The sequence below is a fragment of the Gorilla gorilla genome, chromosome 9 (assembly GCF_029281585.2).
Source record: "Gorilla gorilla gorilla isolate KB3781 chromosome 9, NHGRI_mGorGor1-v2.1_pri, whole genome shotgun sequence".
Classification (NCBI taxonomy): Eukaryota; Metazoa; Chordata; class Mammalia; order Primates; family Hominidae; genus Gorilla; species Gorilla gorilla.
This window is the reverse complement of record NC_073233.2, coordinates 11,996,512-12,019,298: the sequence shown is the minus strand read 5'-3', so window position 1 is coordinate 12,019,298 and position 22,787 is coordinate 11,996,512. Positions and strand designations below refer to the sequence as shown.

At 41.5% G+C, this 22,787-nt stretch overlaps 1 protein-coding gene across 7 annotated transcripts; it reads left to right on the top strand.

Annotated features, from left to right (window-relative positions):
• The first annotated feature begins 471 nt into the window (after nucleotides 1-471).
• On the top strand, nucleotides 472-21,954 carry TRIM5 (tripartite motif containing 5). Of its 7 annotated transcripts, none has more exons than XM_019035662.4 (8): nucleotides 472-575; nucleotides 5,366-5,843; nucleotides 6,435-6,530; nucleotides 7,170-7,400; nucleotides 17,858-17,880; nucleotides 19,489-19,589; nucleotides 19,887-19,913; nucleotides 20,174-21,954. In XM_019035662.4, exons 2-8 carry the CDS (start codon nucleotides 5,427-5,429, stop codon nucleotides 20,758-20,760), a joined length of 1,482 nt encoding a protein of 493 aa, XP_018891207.2. In that variant the 5' UTR covers nucleotides 472-575; nucleotides 5,366-5,426; the 3' UTR covers nucleotides 20,761-21,954.
• The last annotated feature ends 833 nt before the right edge of the window (nucleotides 21,955-22,787 follow it).

Below are 22,787 nucleotides of genomic sequence, written 5' to 3'. Positions count from 1 at the left end.
CCTCTCCAGATAAATTTCTAGCATCCTGTCCTCTCTGGGTTTCGGAGTCTTAATAATATGACATCTCTCCTACCTGCAGCTCCTTTTCTGTTCATAGGTCCTATAAGATTTTTAAGTCCAGACCAGAAATCTACTGCAATTCTCTAAAAATCATTAACTTTGTTCTTCCTTCTCTTTGGGCCATATCTGTCACCCAGAAGCAGAACTCAGCTGTGAGATCAGGAGCAAGAGGAGCACATTGGAAGAATTTCGAAAAAGGGCATCTTTTCTAATTTTTAATACTTGGCTGGGTTAATCTGAAACTATGTCAGAAGAAGTGGCATGATAACAAGATCCTGAGACTCAAGAGAAAAGGGAGATTGAGTGGGAATGCCTCTAGTTCCCACGGCTCCTCCTGTGAACAGCACAGCTACAGGGCCGGCTGATTCATTCGGAGGGCGGGACTCACCAGGCCCTACGTGGAGAAATGCCATTGGCCCATAGTTTATCTTTCACTTTCCTGCCCTGAGTGTGAGCAAGAATTTCCTGCGGTTCCTCTAGGAAAATTCCTTTGTGCAGATCAGGCCCGTGGATTGGTGAGTGAATCCTAACCACGTCTTCCCTGGCCTGTCTTCACTCTTCTCCCCAGAATCACCACTTCTGCAGTGGTGTCTGAAGGTGTATTGAGTGATTTTGTGGAGGGCAGAAGTAGGAAGTCTTTGGGACAAAACTGAATTTACCTTGGTGAGTTTAACTTATCTGAAAAGCTGTGCGGGGGTGGGGAAAAGACACAGTTCACAGACTTCTTGCTGCCAGAGCTGACTGAGGGGAACAGAGCTGCCTGGCGGGCAGGCAGATTTGAAAGAAGGGAGAGCTTTAAAGTGAAGGGCTTCGTTTCCCGAAGGCTGGTTATTTTTCCATGCTGACTCTCTCCCCATCCCCTCCCTACTCTATACTTTTTAATTGAACTTCGCTGTAGAGAGCCAGAATTCTCTCTTTCAGTGTCTTCTGCCAACAACAAGGGCAAAGACAGGGGCCTTGGAATCCTAATGATGTAATGCCTATTAATTTACTAATGTAGTGTTTCTGCATAACTCTACAGGTCAGTTCTCATCACCTTGGCCTGTCTCTGTGACATCAGCCTTAATGGTATGACAGCTGTCCAGCTCTGTAGTCCTGTCATTGTCACTGGTAAATGGAGTTCTTTCCCTAGTTCATATTGGTTACAAAGATAATGGGAAAAAAGGCAAGCAGGTTTTATTTCTTGCTAGCAGTGGAGAGTAAGAGAGCTCCTTCTCTAAAGCCCCCTCCCCCAAAACAGTGGAAAGCATTGGCTTTAAAAGAACTGAGTACGGGGAGAGAAAGGAGTGTTAGCCTATAGGGTGGAACTCCAGTTGTGCCACCTCTGTTTATAAACACATGTCTTCATACTGTGTCCGGAATTGGTGGGTTCTTGGTCTCACTGACTTCAAGAATGAAGCCGCGGACGCTTGCAGTGAGTGTTACAGTTCTTAAAGGCGGCGTGTCCGGAGTTTGTTCCTTCTGATGTTCGGATGTGTTCAGAGTTTCTTCTTTCTGGTGGGTTCGTGGTCTCGCTGGCTCAGGAGGGAAGCTGCACACCTTCGCGGTGAGTGTTACAGCTCATAAAGGCAGTGTGGACCCAAAGAGTGAGCAGTATCAAGATTTATTGCAAAGAGCAAAATAACAAAGCTTCCACAGTGTGGAAGGGGACCAGTGCAGGTTGCCACTGCTGGCTCAGGCAGCCTGCTTTTATTCTCTTATCTGGCCCCACCCACATCCTCCTGATTGGTCCATTTTACAGAGAGCCGAGTGGTCTGTTTTGACAGGGCACTGATTGGTGCATTTACAATCCCTGAGCTAGACAAAAAAGTTCTCCAGTCCCCACTAGATTAGCTAGATACAGAGTGTAGACACAAAGATTCTCCACATCCCCACCAGAGTAGCTAGATACAGAGTGTCGATTGGTGCATTCACAAACCCCGAGCTAGACACAGGGTGCTGATTGGTGTGTTTACAAACCTTGAGCTAGATACAGAGTGCCGATTGGTGTATTTACAATCCCTTAGCTAGACATAAACTTTCTCCAAGTCCCCACCAGAGTAGCTAGATACAGAGTGTTGATTGGTGCATTCACAAACCCTGAGCTAGACACAGGGTGCTGATTGGTGCATTTGCAATCCCTTAGCTAGACATAAAGGTTCTGCAAGTCCCCATCAGACTCAGGAGCCCCACTGGCTTCACCCAGCAGATCCTGCACCAGGCCGCAGGTGGAGCTGCCTGCCAGTCCTGCACCATGCCACGCACCTGCACTCCTCAGCCCTTGGGTGGTTGATGGGACTGAGCGCCGTGGAGCAGGGGGCGGTGCTCGTCAGGGAGGCTCCCGCAGCACAGGAGCCCAAGGGGTTGGGGGGAGGCTCAGGCATGGCAGGCTGCAGGTCCTGAGCTCTGCCCTGCAGGGAGGCAGCTAAGGCCCGGTGAGAAATTGAGCACAGCAGCTGCTGGCCCAGGTGCTAAGCCGCTCACTGCCCGAGGCAGCCGGGCCAGCCGGCCACTCCGAGTGCGGGCCCACCAAGCCCACGCCCACCCGGAACTCCAGCTGGCCCACAAGCGCCCCGCGCAGCCCCGGTTCCCGCTCGCCCCTCTCCCTCCACACCTCCCTGCAAGCTGAGGGAGCCAGTTCCGGCCTTGACCAGCCCAGAAAGGGGCTCCCACAGTGCAGCGGTGGGCTGAAGGGCTCCTCAAGTGCCGCCAAAGTGGGAGCCCAGGCAGAGGAGGCACCGAGAGCGAGTGAGGGCTGCAAGGGCTGCCAGCACGCTGTCACTTCTCAATATAACCCAGGCACACAAAATGGTGGAGATTTTCTAGTTTGGTGTCGTTGTTCGGGGGGGGGGGGGGGGGCGGTAATTTAACACTCTAGTGATATGTTAATGATCTAAAGGCAATTAGGGATTGTCAGTTCCAGTTTATACGCTGGTTCAGGGGTCTAATTTCCCCCTTGGATCTGGTCAGGGGTCAAGATCTGGACCATGCTGGGCAGTCTGGCTTCTTCTTAAGCAACTTTGTCTATAAATAAAGGGAATAAAGAAAAACGTTAAGAAACATAACTTTCCCAGTTATTTCATCAGGGCTTCCCTGGTGACAGCATCTGTTTGCCTCTACTAGGGCACCAAGTCCAGACTCAGGGAACTACTGGATTTTCTTAAAAATCATTAACCTTGCTCCTCCCTCTCCATGGGCCGTATCTGACCCCCAAAAGCAGAGCTTAGGTGAGATACGAAGAGCAGGAGAAGCATGTGGAAAGAATACCCAAGTAGCTGGGATTACAGGCACCTGTCACCAAGCCCAGCTCATTTTGTATTTTTAGTAGAGACAGAATTTCACCATGTTGGCCAGGCTGGTCTTGAACTCCCAGCCTCAGGTGATCCGCCTGCCTTGGCCTCCCAAAGTGCTAGGATTACAAGCGTGAGCCACCACACCCGTCTGGTTAAGTTAAATATTAAAAGCTGAAGCCAGGCACAGTGGCTCACGCCTGTAATCCCAGCACTTTAGGAGGCCGAGGCAGGTGGATCACAAGGTCAGGAGTTTGAGACCAGACTGGCCAATATGGTGAAACCCCATCTGTACCAAAAATACAAAAATTAACCAGGTGTGGTGGTGCGTGCCTGTGGTCCCAGCTGCTTGGGAGGCTGGGGCAGAGGAGTCACTGGAACCTGGGAGGCGGAGGTTGCGGTGAGCCGAGATTGTGCCATTGCACTCCAGCCTGGGCAACAGAGCAAGACTCCATCTCAAAAAACAAAAAAAATATTAAAAGCTGATAGAGCCAGTGCCCTTATACAAAGGCTGGAATGTAACAGAAGCCTACTGAGAGTTTTGCCCAGCCCTTTCCTGGGCCTTGAAGCATGACAAGATAACGAAGGAATTGATTAGGACCTGTTTAGGATTAAACAAGTTTTATGGGGGTCTGAAGGAACTCCCAGGCCTCCACAAACAAGTTTATTGAGGGTCTGAAGGAACTCCCCAAACCTTAATGATTTAGCAGGAGAGACAAGATAAGGGTAATCACCCCAGCACCCGGACCCATCTAGATTAAGTAAATTTACTGAGGCACCAGAGGAAGGTCTTTAAAACTCAGACCTTAGTTATAGATTAGAAGAAGTTAATCACTTATGTTTTTAGATGAATAATGCACACCTATACATAGACATATAGCGTAGAAGGTATATAAGCTCTGGAAAACTTTGTAATTTTGAGTTGGTCTGGAGATATTTTCCAGGCCTTCTCCCTGTACGCAGAAATAAAAATTCCCTTCTTTCCCAGTAAATCTGCATCTCGTTATTGGGCCGCGAGAAGAAGCAGCCGACCCTCCATTTGGTCCGGGAACAAAATCATCTCATCTAATATTTTGAGACTTCTCTCTCAAGACTGATATCCATTGCCTCTGTGTTTCTAGTTTTCAAGTCTCCGACATGTGTGATCCACTGAGTATTTCTCTATCATCACTCTCTACACCAAGTCTACACCTTTAGGCTCCAATAAATGTCCTTGGCAAACTTTCAGGATGAGACTCCTCAGAACCTCCCAGCTGTTGTGGATTCCTCTACTTCCACACCCCAATTGCTCTGAGTATTAATTGGATATATGCTGTTATCTCCATTTGTCATTGATTAATCAAAAGAGTAGCAAAGAGGCCAGTGAAAGAGGACCCTGAATACGAGGTCATCTCAGGTCACCATATTGAAGATAAATAATTTTTGTAAATGACTTATTGTGTCTATTTATACATTTGATGAAACAGTCATTCACTCTGCTGATAATAAGAGCAATCATTGCAAACGTACAGTGAGTGGTGAGATTTGTTACACTGCACATAAGGTAGTCAGAGCAGGTATTTTTGATAATATAACATGTAAGGAGAGAATTTAATAAAATCATACTAACATCAGAGAAACATTTCATGCTGAGAGAAGAGCAAATGTGAAAGCCCTGAGGCATAAGCTGTTTGGTGATTTTAATATTGAGGATGTGTTTTGGCATGGGAAAGAAAAGCCAGGAGAGATGATGGGTCACACAAAGATCTTGGTAGAAAAGACCTCAGTCTGTTTTCTATTCATTGAAAGTAAAGAAAAATGATAACCAATGCACAGATAAGAACAGAATTTGTCATATGACATGAACTGGCAGTAAAGTATTTAAGGTGATTATGAAAAGCCCTTATTACCAGGTAACCAAACACCTTTTCTTATTTCTCCCCTTTTTTTGTCCTTAATTATTTTCATCTTGCCCATTTTCTAATTGTGCACAATCAATATCCTTTCTATTTCTACCTTTCTTACTTGGTCCCATTTTAACCTTCCCAATCATGCAGGGATCTGTGAACAAGAGGAACCTCAGCAGCCAGGACAGGCAGGAGCAGTGGAATAGCTAGTATGGCTTCTGGAATCCTGGTTAATGTAAAGGAGGAGGTGACCTGCCCCATCTGCCTGGAACTCCTGACACAACCCCTGAGCCTGGACTGCGGCCACAGCTTCTGCCAAGCATGCCTCACTGCAAACCACAAGAAGTCCATGCTAGACAAAGGAGAGAGTAGCTGCCCTGTGTGCCGGATCAGTTACCAGCCTGAGAACATACGGCCTAATCGGCATGTAGCCAACATAGTGGAGAAGCTTAGGGAGGTCAAGTTGAGCCCAGAGGGGCAGAAAGTTGATCATTGTGCACGCCATGGAGAGAAACTTCTACTCTTCTGTCAGGAGGACGGGAAGGTCATTTGCTGGCTTTGCGAGCGGTCTCAGGAGCACCGTGGTCACCACACGTTCCTCACAGAGGAGGTTGCCCAGGAGTACCAAGTAAGAGACTGGGATGGAAGGAAGAGAGGGCAGAAAATGGGACCAGATGGAAAATTTTCACTTTGCCTTTGACATTAACTGCCTTGTCATGATAGACCTGAGGCCCGGGATTATTTTTTTCATGCTATGCTTAACTTCTGAGGCTTTAAGGATGGTTTTTTGCATTTCACCCAATTACAGGAGAATAATCCTAGAGTATATATTCCTGGCCGGGAGTAAATATTTTGTACCTTGGGTTAGATGGGTAGAGATTTGGTGTCCAAGAAAAGCTCTGATTACCCCTTTCAGCAGGAGAGTAACTGGAGTGGGTTGAGATGTAAGTTTTTTCCTTGCTGCAGGATCAGTTTTTTCTTCTAGGAGAAAAAGAGTCAGTCTACTCATGGTGAGGAGATGGGGAGGTCTATTACCTGAGATGTAGGGAGCACATTCACCAATGTAAGTTTTCTTCCAAGTCATGGATTCTCATTGCCATTCTCACAGTTTCTGCAAATTTGTTTCTTCTGAGATCAACCTGATTTATTTCATGTTTATACTCTATCTAGGTGCTGGAAAACCTCATAGCTTGACTATGGTGTGATTCCTTTCTCACAGGTGAAGCTCCAGGCAGCTCTGGAGATGCTGAGGCAGAAGCAGCAGGAAGCTGAAGAGTTGGAAGCTGACATCAGAGAAGAGAAAGCTTCCTGGAAGGCAAGAGGATGTGGTTCCCGAAGGAGTTAGCTAGAAATCTGGGCAGGACCATGGGAAGGAGCTTTCTTCCTCTTTATTCCCTGACACTTGATAAGTCCAGAAGTCATTTGATTAGTCCTCTTCATCCTTTCCCTGATGGAGTGTGGTGGCTGGGGAGTGAATATGTCACAATGAACACAGTAGGGAGCTATTTACATGAAGGATCTCTCTGGTGAGGATGGCTAGTGAATCCTGCATTCTATTTTTGTGCTACTTTTTGAGTCCGTGACTCTATTTGGGGAAGGCATTTGGCAATGGCTCATGATTCTGTCCTCAGTGTTCAACTTTTGGCAGGGAGTTTGAGCTTGGGCTGAGAAGTAATACAGGCAGGCATGAGTGTCCTGCATAGCTGTGTGAAAGGGAAGCTACATCCAGGTAACCCATTTTGATGCAGGATGAACCTCAATATACCCATTCAAGGTCATTGTTTTAAAATGTCATGAAGGAAAAGAAATAGGAAAAGTCAGCTTTCCTAAGACCTACTCTCCTGCTACTATGTCCCCTCCTTGTGAGAACTCCCCAAAAGAAACAGCTCTTTTTCTGGCTAACAGCCTCTGCCTGGTAGACTGAGTGCCCCTTTCTCTTCTCTTGTCTCTGAAGACTCAAATACAGTATGACAAAACCAACGTCTTGGCAGATTTTGAGCAACTGAGAGACATCCTGGACTGGGAGGAGAGCAATGAGCTGCAAAACCTGGAGAAGGAGGAGGAAGACATTCTGAAACGCCTTACGAAGTCTGAAACTGAGATGGTGCAGCAGACCCAGTCCGTGAGAGAGCTCATCTCAGATCTGGAGCATCGGCTGCAGGGGTCAGTGATGGAGCTGCTTCAGGTAAAAAGTGGAAAGAAGCCTGAGCACTGAGATGAAAGAAAAGTGAAGGCTATTTCCTTCTCTGCGTTGCTGTGCTTTTTCTAATATTAACAATGTTCTCTGCAGGACCGCTTTTCTGAATCAATTGCTGAAGTTATAAGAATAATTGAATGTAGAAGTAGCAAGAGATAATCCCATTTTTATTAATTTATCCAGAGCAGTAGAAAAATTTGACGTAGTAGAGATGATCAATTAGCTCTAGTCATGTTTGATAGGTTCCCATTCTCTGTATTCTAGTGTTAAGACTTATCAGTGCAGCTTTTCATTGCTCAGCTTAGCCACTGGCAAACAAATACACATCAAAATACAAGATGCTTTTTATTTTTTTCCTTCATGGAATTAATTGAGACTTTTTCCTCTTTTTTAATTTTCTGAAAAGAATTAAATAACTGCTATCATTTCTTCTTTATATGCTCAATAGAATTCACTAGTAAAGGCCGGGCGCGGTGGCTCACGCCTGTAATCCCAGCACTTTGGGAGGCCCAGGCGGGCCAGTCATGAGGTCAGGAGATTGAGACCATCCTGGCTAACACGGTGAAACCCCGTCTCTACTAAAAATACAAAAAATTCTAGATCCCTGAGGAATCGCCACACTGACTTCCACAATGGTTGAACTAGTTTACAGTCCCACCAACAGTGTAAAAGTGTTCCTATTTCTGCACATCCTCTCCAGCATCTGTTGTTTCCTGACTTTTTAATGATTGCCATTCTAACTGGTGTGAGATGGTATCTCATTGTGGTTTTGATTTGCATTTCTCTGATGGCCAGTGATGATGAGCATTTTTTCATGTGTTTTTTGGCTGCATAAATGTCTTCTTTTGAGAAGTGTCTGTTCATGTCCTTCGCCCACTTTTTGATGGGGTTGTTTGTTTTTTTCTTGTAAATTTGTTTGAGTTCATTGTAGATTCCGGATATTAGCCCTTTGTCAGATGAGTAGGTTGTGAAAATTTTCTCCCATTTTGTGGGTTGCCTGTTCACTCTGATGGTAGTTTCTTTTGCTGTGCAGAAGCTCTTTAGTTTAATGAGATCCCATTTGTCAATTTTGTCTTTTGTTGCCATTGCTTTTGGTGTTTTAGACATGAAGTCCTTGCCCATGCCTATGTCCTGAATGGTACTGCCTAGGTTTTCTTCTAGGGTTTTTATGGTTTTAGGTCTAACGTTTAAGTCTTTAATCCATCTTGAATTGATTTTTGTATAAGGTGTAAGGAAGGGATCCAGTTTCAGCTTTCTACATATGGCTAGCCAGTTTTCCCAGCACCATTTATTAAATAGGGAATCCTTTCCCCATTGCTTGTTTTTCTCAGGTTTGTCAAAGATCATATAGTTGTAGATATGCGGCGTTATTTCTGAGGGCTCTGTTCTGTTCCATTGATCTATATCTCTGTTTTGGTACCAGTACCATGCTGTTTTGGTTACTGTAGCCTTGTAGTATAGTTTGAAGTCAGGTAGCGTGATGCCTCCAGCTTTGTTCTTTTGGCTTAGGATTGCCTTGGCGATGCGGGCTCTTTTTTGGTTCCATATGAACTTTAAAGTAGTTTTTTCCAATTCTGTGAAGAAAGTCATTGGTAGCTTGATGGGGATGGCATTGAATCTGTAAATGACCTTGGGCAGTATGGCCATTTTCACGATATTGATTCTTCCTACCCATGAGCATGGAATGTTCTTCCATTTGTTTGTATCCTCTTTTATTTCCTTGAGTAGTGGTTTGTAGTTCTCCTTGAAGAGGTCCTTCACATCCCTTGTAAGTTGGATTCCTAGGTATTTTATTCTCTTTGAAGCAATTGTGAATGGGAGTTCACTCATGATTTGGCTCTCTGTTTGTCTGTTGTTGGTGTATAAGAATGCTTGTGATTTTTGTACATTGATTTTGTATCCTGAGACTTTGCTGAAGTATACCATTTGACCCAGCCATCCCATTACTGGGTATATACCCAAAGGACTATAAATCATGCTGCTATAAAGACACATGCACACGTATGTTTGTTGTGGCATTATTCACAATAGCAAAGACTTGGAACCAACCCAAATGTCCAACAATGATAGACTGGATTAAGAAAATGTGGCACATCTACACCATGGAATACTATGCAGCCATAAAAAATGATGAGTTCATGTCCTTTGTAGGGACATGGATGAAATTGGAAATCATCATTCTCAGTAAACTATCGCAAGAACAAAAAACCAAACACCGCATATTCTCACTCATAGGTGGGAACTGAACAATGAGATCACATGGACACAGGAAGGGGAATATCACACTCTGGGGACTGTGGTGGGGCGGGGGGAGGGGGGAGGGATAGCATTGGGAGATATACCTAATGCTAGATGACGAGTTAGTGGGTGCAGCGCACCAGCATGCCACATGTATACATATGTAACTAACCTGCACAATGTGCACATGTACCCTAAAACTTAAAGTATAATAAAAAAAAAACAAAAACAAAAAAAACACAACAGAAGAAAAAAAAAAAAGAAAAAAAGAAATGCAAGAAAGCTAGCACCCCCAGGGGCATCCTTCAACCAATGGGGTTGGGAGTTGATGGAGAAATGCCTCAGCTCTCAGTGTTTCGGGCAGAGATTCTGGGGCATTCCCAGGAGGTTTGGTGGGATCATGATCCCATAATGCCCAGAAACAACCCCAACAGCTTACTCATACATTGGCTTCTCCTCCTCCCTGTCTCACCTCCCTGCTCCCTCATTCCTGCTTCCTGGGGTCAGGTAAATCACCTGGACCCAGGTCCTTGTCTCAGGCTCTATGTTCAGTGTTTTTCATGCTGTATTCCTCGGAACCCCAGGGCACCTTAGGATGTGTCTACCCCTCTCTCACCTGCATTTGATTTAATGCTCTGTTGTCATCATCTTGAAATGTTTAATAAATTTTGAACAAGGGGCCGCATGTTTTCATTTTGCATTGTACCCCACAAATGAAAAAAAAAAATACAAAAAATTAGCCGGGCGTGGTGGCGGGCACCTGTAATCCCAGCTACTTGGGAGGCTGAGGCAGGAGAATAGTGTGAACCTGGGAGGCGGAGCTTGCACTGAGCCAAGACTGCGCCACTGCACTCCAGCCTGGGCAACAGTGGGAGACTCCATCTCAAAAAAAAAAGAAAACTGCTCTCATCCCAATTTTCAAGAATACAATACATTGTTAACTATAATTGCCACATTCTGCAATAGATCTCTTGAAGATAGTCATCTTTTCATTCTGAAGTTGGTATCCTTTTACCAATATCGGCCTCAACTCTCCCTACACCCCAGCTCTTGGAAACCCCTCTTCCACTCTCTACTTTTATGAGCTCAACTATTTTTTACATCTACATACTAAGTGATGTTATACAGTATTTGTCTTTCTGTTCCTGACTTACTTTACTTAAAGTCCTCCATGGTGTGAGATAGTCTTCTGCATATGGCTATCCAGTTGTTCCAACACAACTGAGAATGGTCCTACCACTGAGGGCAACCTGGCATTTAGATAGCTCGTAGACTGAGTCCACTACACAGATCTAGAGCCTAGGCTGTGAGATACGGCCTGGAGGCTTATCCATAGATACCAGTCTGGAGTCTGGTGTCTTCAGACCTGCCAGGCTGGGTTTTACTAGGTTGAGCCCAGTGTTAGGGTCTGAGGTAACGTTTGGTGCTCATTTTCCCCTCTTTCTCCTTGTGGAGGGTACCTCTCATGCGCTATGCTGCCTAGAGTTGTAAGAGGGGTGAAATGGAAAATGTAAAACTGTCCTTCCTACATTCTTCCATGAGTCTTTTTCTTCTTTCTGTGTTATACCCAGATGCTGTATGCTCCCACCCTATTTCTTAGTTCTGGTGAGGTGTTTTAGTTCTTGGATGGTTGTTTAAATTGTTTTTGCAGGGAGACAACTGCTAGAGACTCCTATGATACTATTTTGCTGACATCCATCTGCAATTCCTTTCATTTCTATCTACAGCACACACACTTATGTCTCCTCTTTTATTCCTGATTTTGGTGATTTGTTTTCTCTCCCTTTTTTTGTCCTTTTAGTTATATTTGGTCAATTTTGTTAACTTTTACGAAATTAAAAAGGCTTTTTGCTACATTGATTTTATCTTTTTTTAACCTTTCTGTATCGTTTCTGCTCTGATCTTTATTATTTCATCTTTTTCGTTGAGTTTTTTGTTGTTCCTTTTCTAATTTTTCTAAGGTGAAATCTTAGATGCTGTGAAATCTTTTTTTCTGATATAGTGTTTAATAAATGAATTGCTTTAACTATATTTCATACATTTTAATTTTTGAGTTTTCATTTGGCTCAATGTATTTTCTAATTTTCTTTGTGATCTTTTGGTTTACTCTTGGGTTATTCAGAAAAGTAGTGTTTAATTTTAAAGCATTGAAGAATTTTTTTAATGTTTCTTCTGCTGTGGATTTCAAATCCCATTCCTTGGTAATCAGATAACTTATTTTATCATTTGTTAATGTATTGAAACTTATCTTATGGTATGGAACATTACATGAGCAGGAAAATGTTTTATATGCATTTGAAAAGAATATGTATTCTGCATTCATTTGGTGAAATAATCTAAAGATGTCCATTAGGTCAAGCTAACTGATAGTGTTAGTCTTCTATATCCTTTAAGGTTTTTATACTAGTTTTTCTATTAATTACTGAGAGTAAATTATTGAAATCTTCACCAGTTGTTATTGAGTTGTCAGTTTTCCTTTTCTTAATTCTTTATGTATTGTTTTCAGTATTTTGAAGCCCTGTTGTTAGGTGAAGATACACTAATATTGTTATTTCTTCTTGACATATTGAACCTTTCTTTCATTATGAAATATTCCTGTTATTCTCACATAGCAGTTCTTGCCTTAAAGTATCTTTGGTCTAATATTAATATATCTACTTGAGTTGTGTTATGGTTACTGCTTGCATAGTATATATATTTTTATTTCTACTTTGGGTTTATTTATGCTTTGAGTCTAATATATGCTCTCCTATAGGTAGTGATAACCGAATCTTCTTCTTTACCCAGTCTGTCTGACAGTCTCTGACTTTTCATTTGGGTTTTCTTTATAACATTTAATGCAATTATTGATATAGTTTTACTTAAATTTACCATTTTGCTATTTGTTTTCTATATTTCTCCTGTCTTTTTTGATGTTATTTTCTGCATCCTTAACTGGCTTCCTTTGTGTTAAATAAATATTTTCCAATGTAGATTTTTAGTTTTTCTCTTTTTCAGCTGTATGACATTAGTACTCTTCCTAGTGCTTGCTCTAATGATTACAATATGCATCTTGTCCTATCACAGCCACCTTCTGATTAATAGTAACTTAATTCCAGTAAAATACTTCCCTTCAATATTGCTTCATTTTCTTCATCTTTGGTTATCATTTTGTCATATATCTCACATGCATATATGTTATAACCTATTAATATAGTATTGAATTACTTTGTAATAAACTTAATGTCTTTTGAAGTTATTAAGAAAATACTTTGGGAAATAAACTATAGATTCTTTTATCTTAACTCACATTTTATAGTATTTCCATTTTGTTTAGGTTTATTATGAATTTGGGTAAATCTTTGGAGGAAATTAATTTCAACTGAAGAAATTTTAAAAAATATTTTTGGGAAGAAATATTTATGGGAAGAAATATTTTGCAGGGGCTCACACCTGTCATCTCAGCAGTTTGGGAGGCTGGGGCAGGTGGATCACCTGAGGTCAGGAGTTCAAGACCAGCTGGCCAACATGCAGAAACCCCATCTCTACTAAAAATACAAAGATTAGCTGGGCATGGTGGCACGTGCCTGTAATCCCACCTACTTGAGAAACTGAGGCAGGAGAATCGCTTGAACCTGGGAGGCAGGGGTTATACTGCATCGAGATGGCACCACTGCACTCCAGCCTGGGCAACAGTGTCAGACTCTGTCTCAAAAAAAGAAAGAAAAAAAGGAAAAAACATTTTTTCTCCATCTTCCAGCAACAAATTCTCTCAGTCTTCATCTCAGAATATTTTTTTCTTCATATTTGAAGAAAATTTTTGCTTTATATGGAGTTTGGAGTTGACAGTTTCTTTTAGTGCTTTCAATAAGTCAGTCTAGTCTTTTCTCTCATCTGTTATTTCAGATGAGAAGTCAGCTATTAATCATGTTGAAAGCATTCCTTATATAATGATTAATTTTTCTCTTGCTGCTTTAATTTTTTCTTTGCTTTGATTGTAGCCTTTGGAAGTTTTTCTATGATATGTGGGTCTCATATTAGTTATTTAACTTGGGGTTCATTGAACATAGATTTAGATATTAATATAGATGAAATATTAATTTTTATAGAATGTAAACAATTTTTCCCCAATTATTTTTTTCTACTTGAAAATGTAGCAACATACATGTAATAGATCTTACAACAGGTTTTAAAACCTTTTCCTCTCTTCTTTCCTTCTGGAAGACCTATTACATGTACATTGCTACGTTGTGACATCTGACATGTCTTTGAGGCTCTTTTTATTTCTTAAGTCTTTTTTCCCTCTGTTCTTTAAATCATAAAATTTTTATTGATGCAGCTTTTCAGGTTCAATGATCTTTTTGTGTGCTGTGGAGCACTTTTCACAAATATTTCATTATTGTTATTTTACTTAAAATTTTCAGAATTTTTATTTCCTTATCATTTCTATCTCTCGAGCATATCTATTTTTTGAGTCATTGTTTTTATACTTCAATTCTTTAAGCATAGTTCTCCTTAGTTTTTTAACCTATTTGCAATAGTTGCTTTGAAGTCTTTATCTTCTAGCTCCAACATCTGGGGTCACTTGGGGATATTTTCTATTTATTGTTTTGTGGGTTTTTTGTGTGTGTGTTTTTTTTAATCCCCCTGAGCTGTAGTATTCTATCTTGTTTCTTTGTATGTGTACACATTTCTTTTGTAAATAACATATATATATTTTAGACAGAGTCTCACTCTGTTGCCCATGCTAGTATGTAGTGGTGCGATCTTGACTCACTATAGCCTCGACATCCTGAACTCAAGCAATCCCCTCACCTCAGACCCCAGAGTAGCTGGGACTACAGCTCTGCACTACCATGCTCACCTAATTTTTGTATTTTTTGTAGAGATGGGATTTCACCATGTTGCCCAGGCTGGTCTCAATCCACCTGCCTCAGCCTCCCAAAGTCCTGGGATTACAGGAATGAGCCACTGCAGCTGGCCAAGACATACATTTTTGTTACTTTGTTGTTTCTGAGAATTCCCATCCTCTAGTCTCTACCCAGCAAGAAGTGTTTCTATATCTTCATTTAGTTACTTCCCTGTGGTTGCTAATGTCTCTGCTGTGTTTAAAGAAAGCTAAAATATAATTTTTAAGTGTAGCATCCTAGCTTTGCCCTGTGTGTCCATGTATCTTTGGTTTGCCTCTAATCTCGAATATAAGTTATGTTCAATCCCCTCAAGGCAGTAAGGCTTCTGTCGTCTCCTGATGAATCTATGCTTGGGTAAGTGAGATTGCCCAAATTAATTCAAAGTTAAGGCTGTTTAAAAATCTGCTACAATTTACTCACTGATATGTTGTTTCACTTATCCTTTCCATACGTGTGTGTCTTTAGCATTGCCAGGGTTGCATATAACTTACTCCTAGTTAAGTTAATATATGTAATTCCTGTTGTTTCCAGCCACAGTGCAGTAGTGCTTTTAAGATGGGCATCTGGGCTGGGCGCAGTGGCTCATGCCTGTAATCCTAGCACTTTGGGAGGCCGAGGCGGGCGGATCGAGACCATCCTGGCTAACACGGTGAAACCCCATCTCTACTTAAAATACAAAAGAAAAAAAAAATTAGCTGGGTGTGGTGGTGGGAGCCTGTAGTCCCAGCTACTCGGGAGGCTGAAACAGGAGAATGGCATGAACCCAGGAGGCAGAGCTTGCAGTGAGCTGAGATCACACCACTGCACTCCAGCCTGGGTGACAGAGTGAGACTCCATCTCAAAAAAAAAAAAAAAAAAAAAAAAAGATGGGCATCTGATCCAACACAGACAAATGCCATGCAAGCCTAAAAGTTTTTTATGTTAAAACTTAGAAGTTCTCCTTTCTGCTGGGATTTATATCAGGAGAGTTACATTTCCTTCATGTACAGAGAATAAACTCAATGTAGAGGAATAGGGAGAATTTGGAGAAGGACATTGATCATATTTTTGTTTTTTGTTTTCAGATGAAGTCTCACTCTGTTGCCCAGGCTGGAGTGCAGTGGTGTGATCTTGGATAACTGCAACCTCCGCCTCCTGGGTTCAAACAATTCTTGTGCCTCAGCCTCCTGAGTAGCTGGGATTATAGGCATGCGTATGTTTTGAAGAGACGGAATTTCACCAGATTGGCCAGGCTGGTCTTGAACTCCTGACCTCAAGTGATCTGCTCACCTTAGCTTCCCAAAGTGCTGGGATCACAGGCAGGAGTCACTGCGCCCAGCCCATAGACCAGATCTTGATGACAAGGTTTGAGTTTCAAAATTCAGCTGTGACTGAAATTGTAATTACCCTTTCCAAAATTTTTTTCACCACTTAATCCAGTTTTGTTTGGTTTATGTTACATACAACATAAAAGTACTAATACAAAAAGAAAAACTATTTGATTGTATGTGTAGATCCAGCTATTGGCTTTGTTCTTGAAAAAAAATCTATGTGGAAAAATTGTGTCTGGCAGAAATGAGACCAAAGACATTGCATTGGTACATATCTGCTAAAACAAAACAGTATGTGTGGTGATAAAGACGAGTAGATTACCTAAAACCATTAAGAATGTAAACTAGCTGGGTGCGGTGGCTCACGCCTGTAATCCCAGCATTTTGGGAGGCTGAGGCAGGTGGATCGCCTGAGGTTGGGAGTTCGAGACCAGCCCGACCAACATGGAGAAACCCTGTCTCTACTAAAAATACAAAAATTAGCCAGGCGTGGTGGCGCACACCTATAATCCCAGCTACTCAGGAGGCTGAGGCAGGAGAATCGCTTGAACCCAGGAGGTGGAGGTTGCGGTGAGCTGAGATTGCGCCATTGCACTCCAGCCTGGGAAACGAGCGAAACCCCGTATCAAAAAAAAAAGAATGTAGACCAAACTGTCCTGTTAGAGACTAGAGTTCAGAGTAAATGTAGTTTTTAGGACAATGACTGAGTAGGTATTAGTAATATTATGGACAATGTGGTATAAGAGAGAAGACAGTATGGTTGGTGTTACATAATAAAAATTCTTAGTTGTTGGTCCTTGTTGCTCCTTCACTACTGAATGTATTAAACTGCATTTAAGTGACAAACTTGGGTAAAAGTAGGGAATTGGAAATCAGTTGCACATATGTGTGTCAAACTTAAGGAAGTGAATGAAGTCAGTTACAGTTAATGTCTAAAATGAAAAGAGAGCAACCTTAAGAAGTACGTAGGCCGGGTGTCGTGGCACATGCCTGTAATCTCAGCACTTTGGGAGGCCAAGGCAGGTGGATCACTTGAGGTCAGGAGTTCAAGACCACCCTGACCAACATGGTGAAACCCCATTTCTACTAAAAATACAAAAAATAGCCGGGCATTATGGTGGGCGCCAGTAATCCCAGCTACTCGAGAGGTTGAGGCAGGAGAATGGCTTGAACCCGGGAGGCGGAGGTTGCAGTGACCCGAGATCACGCCACTGCACTCCAGCCTGGGCAACAAAGTGAGACTCCTTCTTAAAAAAAAAGAAAGAAAGAAAAATATCTATACTTGTTTAGTACACTTGTTTGCTTATACCCTCAGCAAAGGCCGCGTAAACATCTTGAGCACTATTATTCATTCATCTTTGATTCTTCAAAATGTGACATAATGCCTGGAGAATAAGTTTATATATATACGTTTTGTTGTTTATTTTTGTGATTTTGTTTTTGTTTAGAAATGGGGTCTTACTCTGAAAGCCAGACTGGAGTGCAGTAGTGTGATCCTAGCTCAGTACAGCCTCAGTCAAACTTCTGGGCTCAAATTCTCCCACCTCAGCTTCCCAAGTAGTTGGAACTACAGGCTCATGCCACCATGCTTGGCTAATTTTTTTTTTTTTTATTTTTTGTAGAGATGCGGTCATGCTATGTTGCCTAGGCTGTACATCTGTTTAATAAATAAAAGAAGCACTAATTATTTAAATCATTTCATGGAGAGCCATATACGTTTGGAGAAAAACAAATTGTCAGTCACTTCTTTTCCTTCTAAACATGTCCCATCTGCAGAAACCAGGAGCCTCTTCCACAGGGATGAAAGCTATTTCTACTTTTAAGGGAACTTGGAAATCTCACATGAGTCTTCTGGGATGATTGCCTTGAGTCTTATCTTTGCTTTTTTGTCTTTCACACTGTCACCATCTCCATTCTCAGCACATTAGGAACTGGGGGAAATGTGATGAAGCTTTATAAGTGAGGAGAGACTCTTTCTTTCTTAATTGATGTTTTCTCTCTTTCCTAGGGTGTGGATGGCGTCATAAAAAGGTATGTGTGGGAGGACAGAGATGGTCCTTTTGTGCAGTGAGGAGAGATTTATAGCCATTAGAATTGTCTTGGTTTTAATTAGAATAAAACATCTCCCAGGGCAGAAAAATTTCGATATTGTTTTATCATAAATTTCTGGTCATAAATCAGCATTCGAATGTTCTATAACTATTAAGAATAGACCAGATTTGGCCAGGTGTGGTGGCTGAAGCCTATAATCCCAGCACTTTGGGACGCCGAGTCAGGAAGATCAGGAGTTTGAGACCAGCCTGGCCAACGTGGCAAAACCCTGTCTCTATCAAAAAAATACAAAAATTAGGGGGGCGTGGTGGCACACACCTGTAATCCCAGCTATTCGGGAGGCTGAGGCATGAGAATTGCTTGAATCCAGGAGGCAGAGGTTGCAGTGAGCCGAGACCGTGCACTGCACTCCAGTCTGGGCGACAAAGTGAGACTCTGTCTTAGAAAAATCAATAAAATTAAATAAAATTAAAAAAAAAAAAAAGGAATAGACCAGATTCTATGGTAGAAAATTTGGGTGGTGGAGACTCAGAGTGTGGGTCAGTAGTGGTTTCAGGGATAAGGTGTTGCAGTGTCAGACCCCTGTGCCATCACCATTTTATTACCTACATCTAGTTCTGTTTCTGTATTTAATAGGTTCTTGATTTATTTTGGATGGGCCATATCTTCTTTTTCTCTTATATACCCCTAATTGTCCATTGGGACAATTCCCACATGTTTATATTTTCCTCCTGGAAAAAGACCAGTTCCTCTTCGTTTATATTTAGATTTCCAAAATCAGATGTTTATTTCCGGAATAATATTTCAAAATAATATTCTGGATAATATGTGGTCATGGTACAAAGAATTGATCCACCTCAGCTGCGTTCTTTAGAAGAGCATAAAAAGGTGCTATTCTTGTGTCTAAAATCGCACACCTCGCACACCTACGTGGTGGTATCAAGTTCTTTCTAACCACATGATATTCAGGCCAGTAATAGTTTAGTGCACATAATTTCTCATTTGCCAAGTGTTTGTAATTTTTCCCAGAAATCTGAAACCTTAGATGTTATCTGAGTACCTCCCTGCTGGGAATAGCTTTGAAGGTCTTAGGCCTCTCCAAACAGGATTCCTCTCTTGATATGTGTCAAACACCCAGGAGCCAGGTTCTGCAACCTCACTTTCTAACCATCTCCCTGGGAACTCAACATACATAGCGATGATGTTTCCACCCATTAAATGTTAGGGTTTCTTTTGTAAGGCACCAAAGTTTTGTTTTGTTTTGTTTTAAAATCCTTTTTTTTTTTTTTATGTCCTATGAGTTTAAGAATGTAGACAGGGAGAGGTTAATTATTTCATTTTAGAAGGAAGAAACTGTGCTTCTGAGAGGTTAAGATCTTCCCACGTTCTCACAGAAAGTAAGTGGGAAGGCAAACATGAGAACATTTTGTTTGCCTCCAGGGTCAAGAGTTTGCAATCTCCCTTCTCAGGATCCCCAAGAAGAGAGTTCAAGTGCCTCAATGGGCTGAAATGATAGGAAGTCAGGGGTGTTCAATGGAGACAAGGTCAAAGGTTTGGAAGTATTTTTTTTTTTTTTTTAATTCTTAGGATGGAGAACGTGACCTTGAAGAAGCCAGAAACTTTTCCAAAAAATCGAAGGAGAGTGTTTCGAGCTCCTGATCTGAAAGGAATGCTAGAAGTGTTTAGAGGTGAGGAGAGCTAGATCAACAACAGGGTTATGGAATTCAAGTGGTGTTAGGGTGCTAAATAGGGAAGAGGGTGCAGTTTCCAAATATGGATAGAGGGGATAGGGGAGGATAGATATTGTCTGCTGCTGATGGATTATATTTAATGGGAAATGGCTCGGTGGCTGTTTCATCTCGTCATTCAGCAATTTACTGCCCTACCATAGGGCATACCTACTCTTTCCCTAATCTGGAGAGAAAATGAATTTCAGTGCTGACTCCTTTGTTTGTATTCAATATTGTGCATTTTTATCATTTCAGAGCTGACAGATGTCCGACGCTACTGGGGTAAGGAGAAGTCACATTATCATAAGCCACCCTGCAGCTTATCATTATTATTATCTTTGTCTTTTAGAATTTTATGTTCTCTATTAGGCTCATGTTTTAAGATTTATGATTCTCCTTCCAAGACACACATAACTTACCCCTCCTTATAACTTCTAAACAAGGTTCCTCCCAGTTTTCTCTCAAGTCTTTATCAAGATTTCTCTCATATCACAAATAAAGTTACATTATATCCCTTAGCTGACCTGTTAATTTTTCTACAGTTGATGTGACAGTGGCTCCAAACAACATTTCATGTGCTGTCATTTCTGAAGATATGAGACAAGTGAGCTCTCCGAAACCACAGATAATATATGGGGCACAAGGGACAAGATATCAGACATTTATGAATTTCAATTATTGTACGGGCATCCTGGGCTCTCAAAGTATCACATCAGGGAAACATTACTGGGAGGTAGACGTGTCCAAGAAAAGTGCTTGGATCCTGGGGGTATGTGCTGGCTTCCAACCTGATGCAACGTGTAATATTGAAAAAAATGAAAATTATCAACCTAAATATGGCTACTGGGTTATAGGGTTAGAGGAAGGAGTTAAATGCAGTGCTTTCCAGGATGGTTCCTTCCATACTCCTTCTGCTCCTTTCATTGTGCCCCTCTCTGTGATTATTTGTCCTGATCGTGTTGGAGTTTTCCTAGACTATGAGGCTTGCACTGTCTCATTCTTCAATATCACAAACCATGGATTTCTCATCTATAAGTTTTCTCACTGTTCTTTTTCTCAGCCTGTATTTCCATATTTAAATCCTAGAAAATGTAGAGTCCCCATGACTCTGTGCTCGCCAAGCTCTTGAACCTTCTTACACACTCAGCCCCTTCTGTACAGCACCTCTTGTCCAGGTGCGTCTCATACACCTGAACTCATTTGCATCATTTTAACCATCTTTTCCTTGCTGTCTCCCTTCTTTCTATTTGAACGTCCTTCACTCATCAGTAAAATGTAATAATTGCCTTGTGCCATATTGTCCCCAATATTTTATTGACATTTGAGAGCAATTTTTTTCATCATTTTCCATACTCCTAAGGAAAACTGACCTACACCTCATAAAATGAGACCACTATTTAGGTATTACTTCTGCCAGATATTTATCACTCAATTGCCTCTGACACTGACTAAGAAGATGAAGAAAAGCTTTTCAACAGCCTTTCTATGTCATCGTGTGATAATTGTTCACCAATGAATGAGTCCTTAGCCATGTGTCAGTTTACCCTCGATGCCCTTATTTGTGAGTTAAAGAGAAAATACCATAAATGGTATACTCTTAAGTATAGAGGTTTTGTATCTAGAGGATCTGAGTTCAACTCCTGTCTCTCCATATACTAGCAGTGTAACTGTGAATAACATACTTAAATGGCTGTGTTTATTTCCTTTTCTTTTCTTTTCTTTTCTTTTTTTTTTTTTTGAGATGAAGTTTTGCTCTTGTTCCCCAGGCTGGAGTGCAATGGCACGATCTCGGTTCACTGCAACCTCCACCTCTCAGATTCAAGCAATTCTCCTGCCTCAGCCTCCCAAGTAGCTGGGATTACAGGTGCCCACCACCATCCCTGGCTAAATTTGTATTTTCAGTAGAGACAGGGTTTCCCCATGTTGGTTAGGCTCGTCTAGAACTTCTGACCTCAGGTGATCCACCCGCCTTGGCCTCCCAAAGTGCTGGGATTACAGGCGTGAGCCACGGCACCCAGCCTGTGCTTATTTTCTTAAAATAATTTTTGTATTAAAAACTTCACATTAAATAAGTGCTAATGTTTTATTGCATAGTAGGGTGACTAGAGTTAACAATAACCTATTGCATATATTTTGAAATAGCTAGAAGAGAGGATTTTGAAAGTTCTCAACACAAAGAAATGACACGTATTTGAGGTGATGGATATGCTAATTACCCTGGTTTGGTTATTACACAATGTATACATGTATCAAAACATCACACTGTACCACATAAATATGTACATTTATTATTTGTCAATTAAAAGCAAAATAAAACAAAAAACCTTCGTCTAATACTTTGGATCATTGTGAAAAAATAAATTCCTGAAGTATAAAGCATATATCTAAGTGTCTCGATCTAATAAGTACTTGTTCTACAAATTATTGAAAAACATAAACTCTGTTAATGTCTCATGGAACAGGTTGTGCCTTCAGGGAAACTAGGATTGGATTTACTAAATTCTCATTTTTTAGATCTCAGATACTACTGTCAAAATGACTTCAATTCTGCCTTCTATATATAATACACACATATATTTAGGATTTTGTTGTAATTCTAATGTTGCCACATATTAGTCTTTATCAAACAAACTGAATTATGTAGGAATCAGTTTATTAATTATAAAAAATAATTATAATAAAATTAGCTGATGTAGTTTTTTAAAAGTTAAACAGAGTTTTTTAAATAACTTCACTCATTTCTAGCACGTAAGTGGTAATCCATTATGGTGTTGGGCTTTTTTGTTTGTTTGTTTGTTTTGAGACAGGGTTTGTCTCTGTCACCCAAGCTGGAGTGCAATGGCACGATCTCGGCTCACTGCAACCTCCATCTCCAGGGTTCATCCTCCCACCTCAGCCTCCTGAGTAGCTGGGACTACAGTCACGCACCACCACGCCCTGGTTATTTTTTGTATTTTTGGTAGAGACGGGGTTTCACTATGTTGCCCAGGCGGGTCCCGAAGCCCTGGGCTCAAGCGATCTGCCCACTTTACCTCTCAAAGTGCTAGGATTATAGGTGTGAGCCACCATGCCCGGCCTCATTATGGTGTCTATTAATTTTTGGTTCCCTCTCACTGTGACTGAAAGCAATAATTTTTAACAATATGTAATAGTTCT

Coding starts and splice junctions, on each gene's coding strand:
- TRIM5 (XM_019035662.4), top strand. CDS start 5,427: ATGGCTTCTGGAATCCTGGTTAATGTAAAGGAGGAGGTGACCTGCCCC. Junction 6,531..7,169: donor AAGAGAAAGCTTCCTGGAAG/GCAAGAGGATGT, acceptor TTGTCTCTGAAG/ACTCAAATACAGTATGACAA. Junction 17,881..19,488: donor GTGGATGGCGTCATAAAAAG/GTATGTGTGGGA, acceptor TTTAATTCTTAG/GATGGAGAACGTGACCTTGA.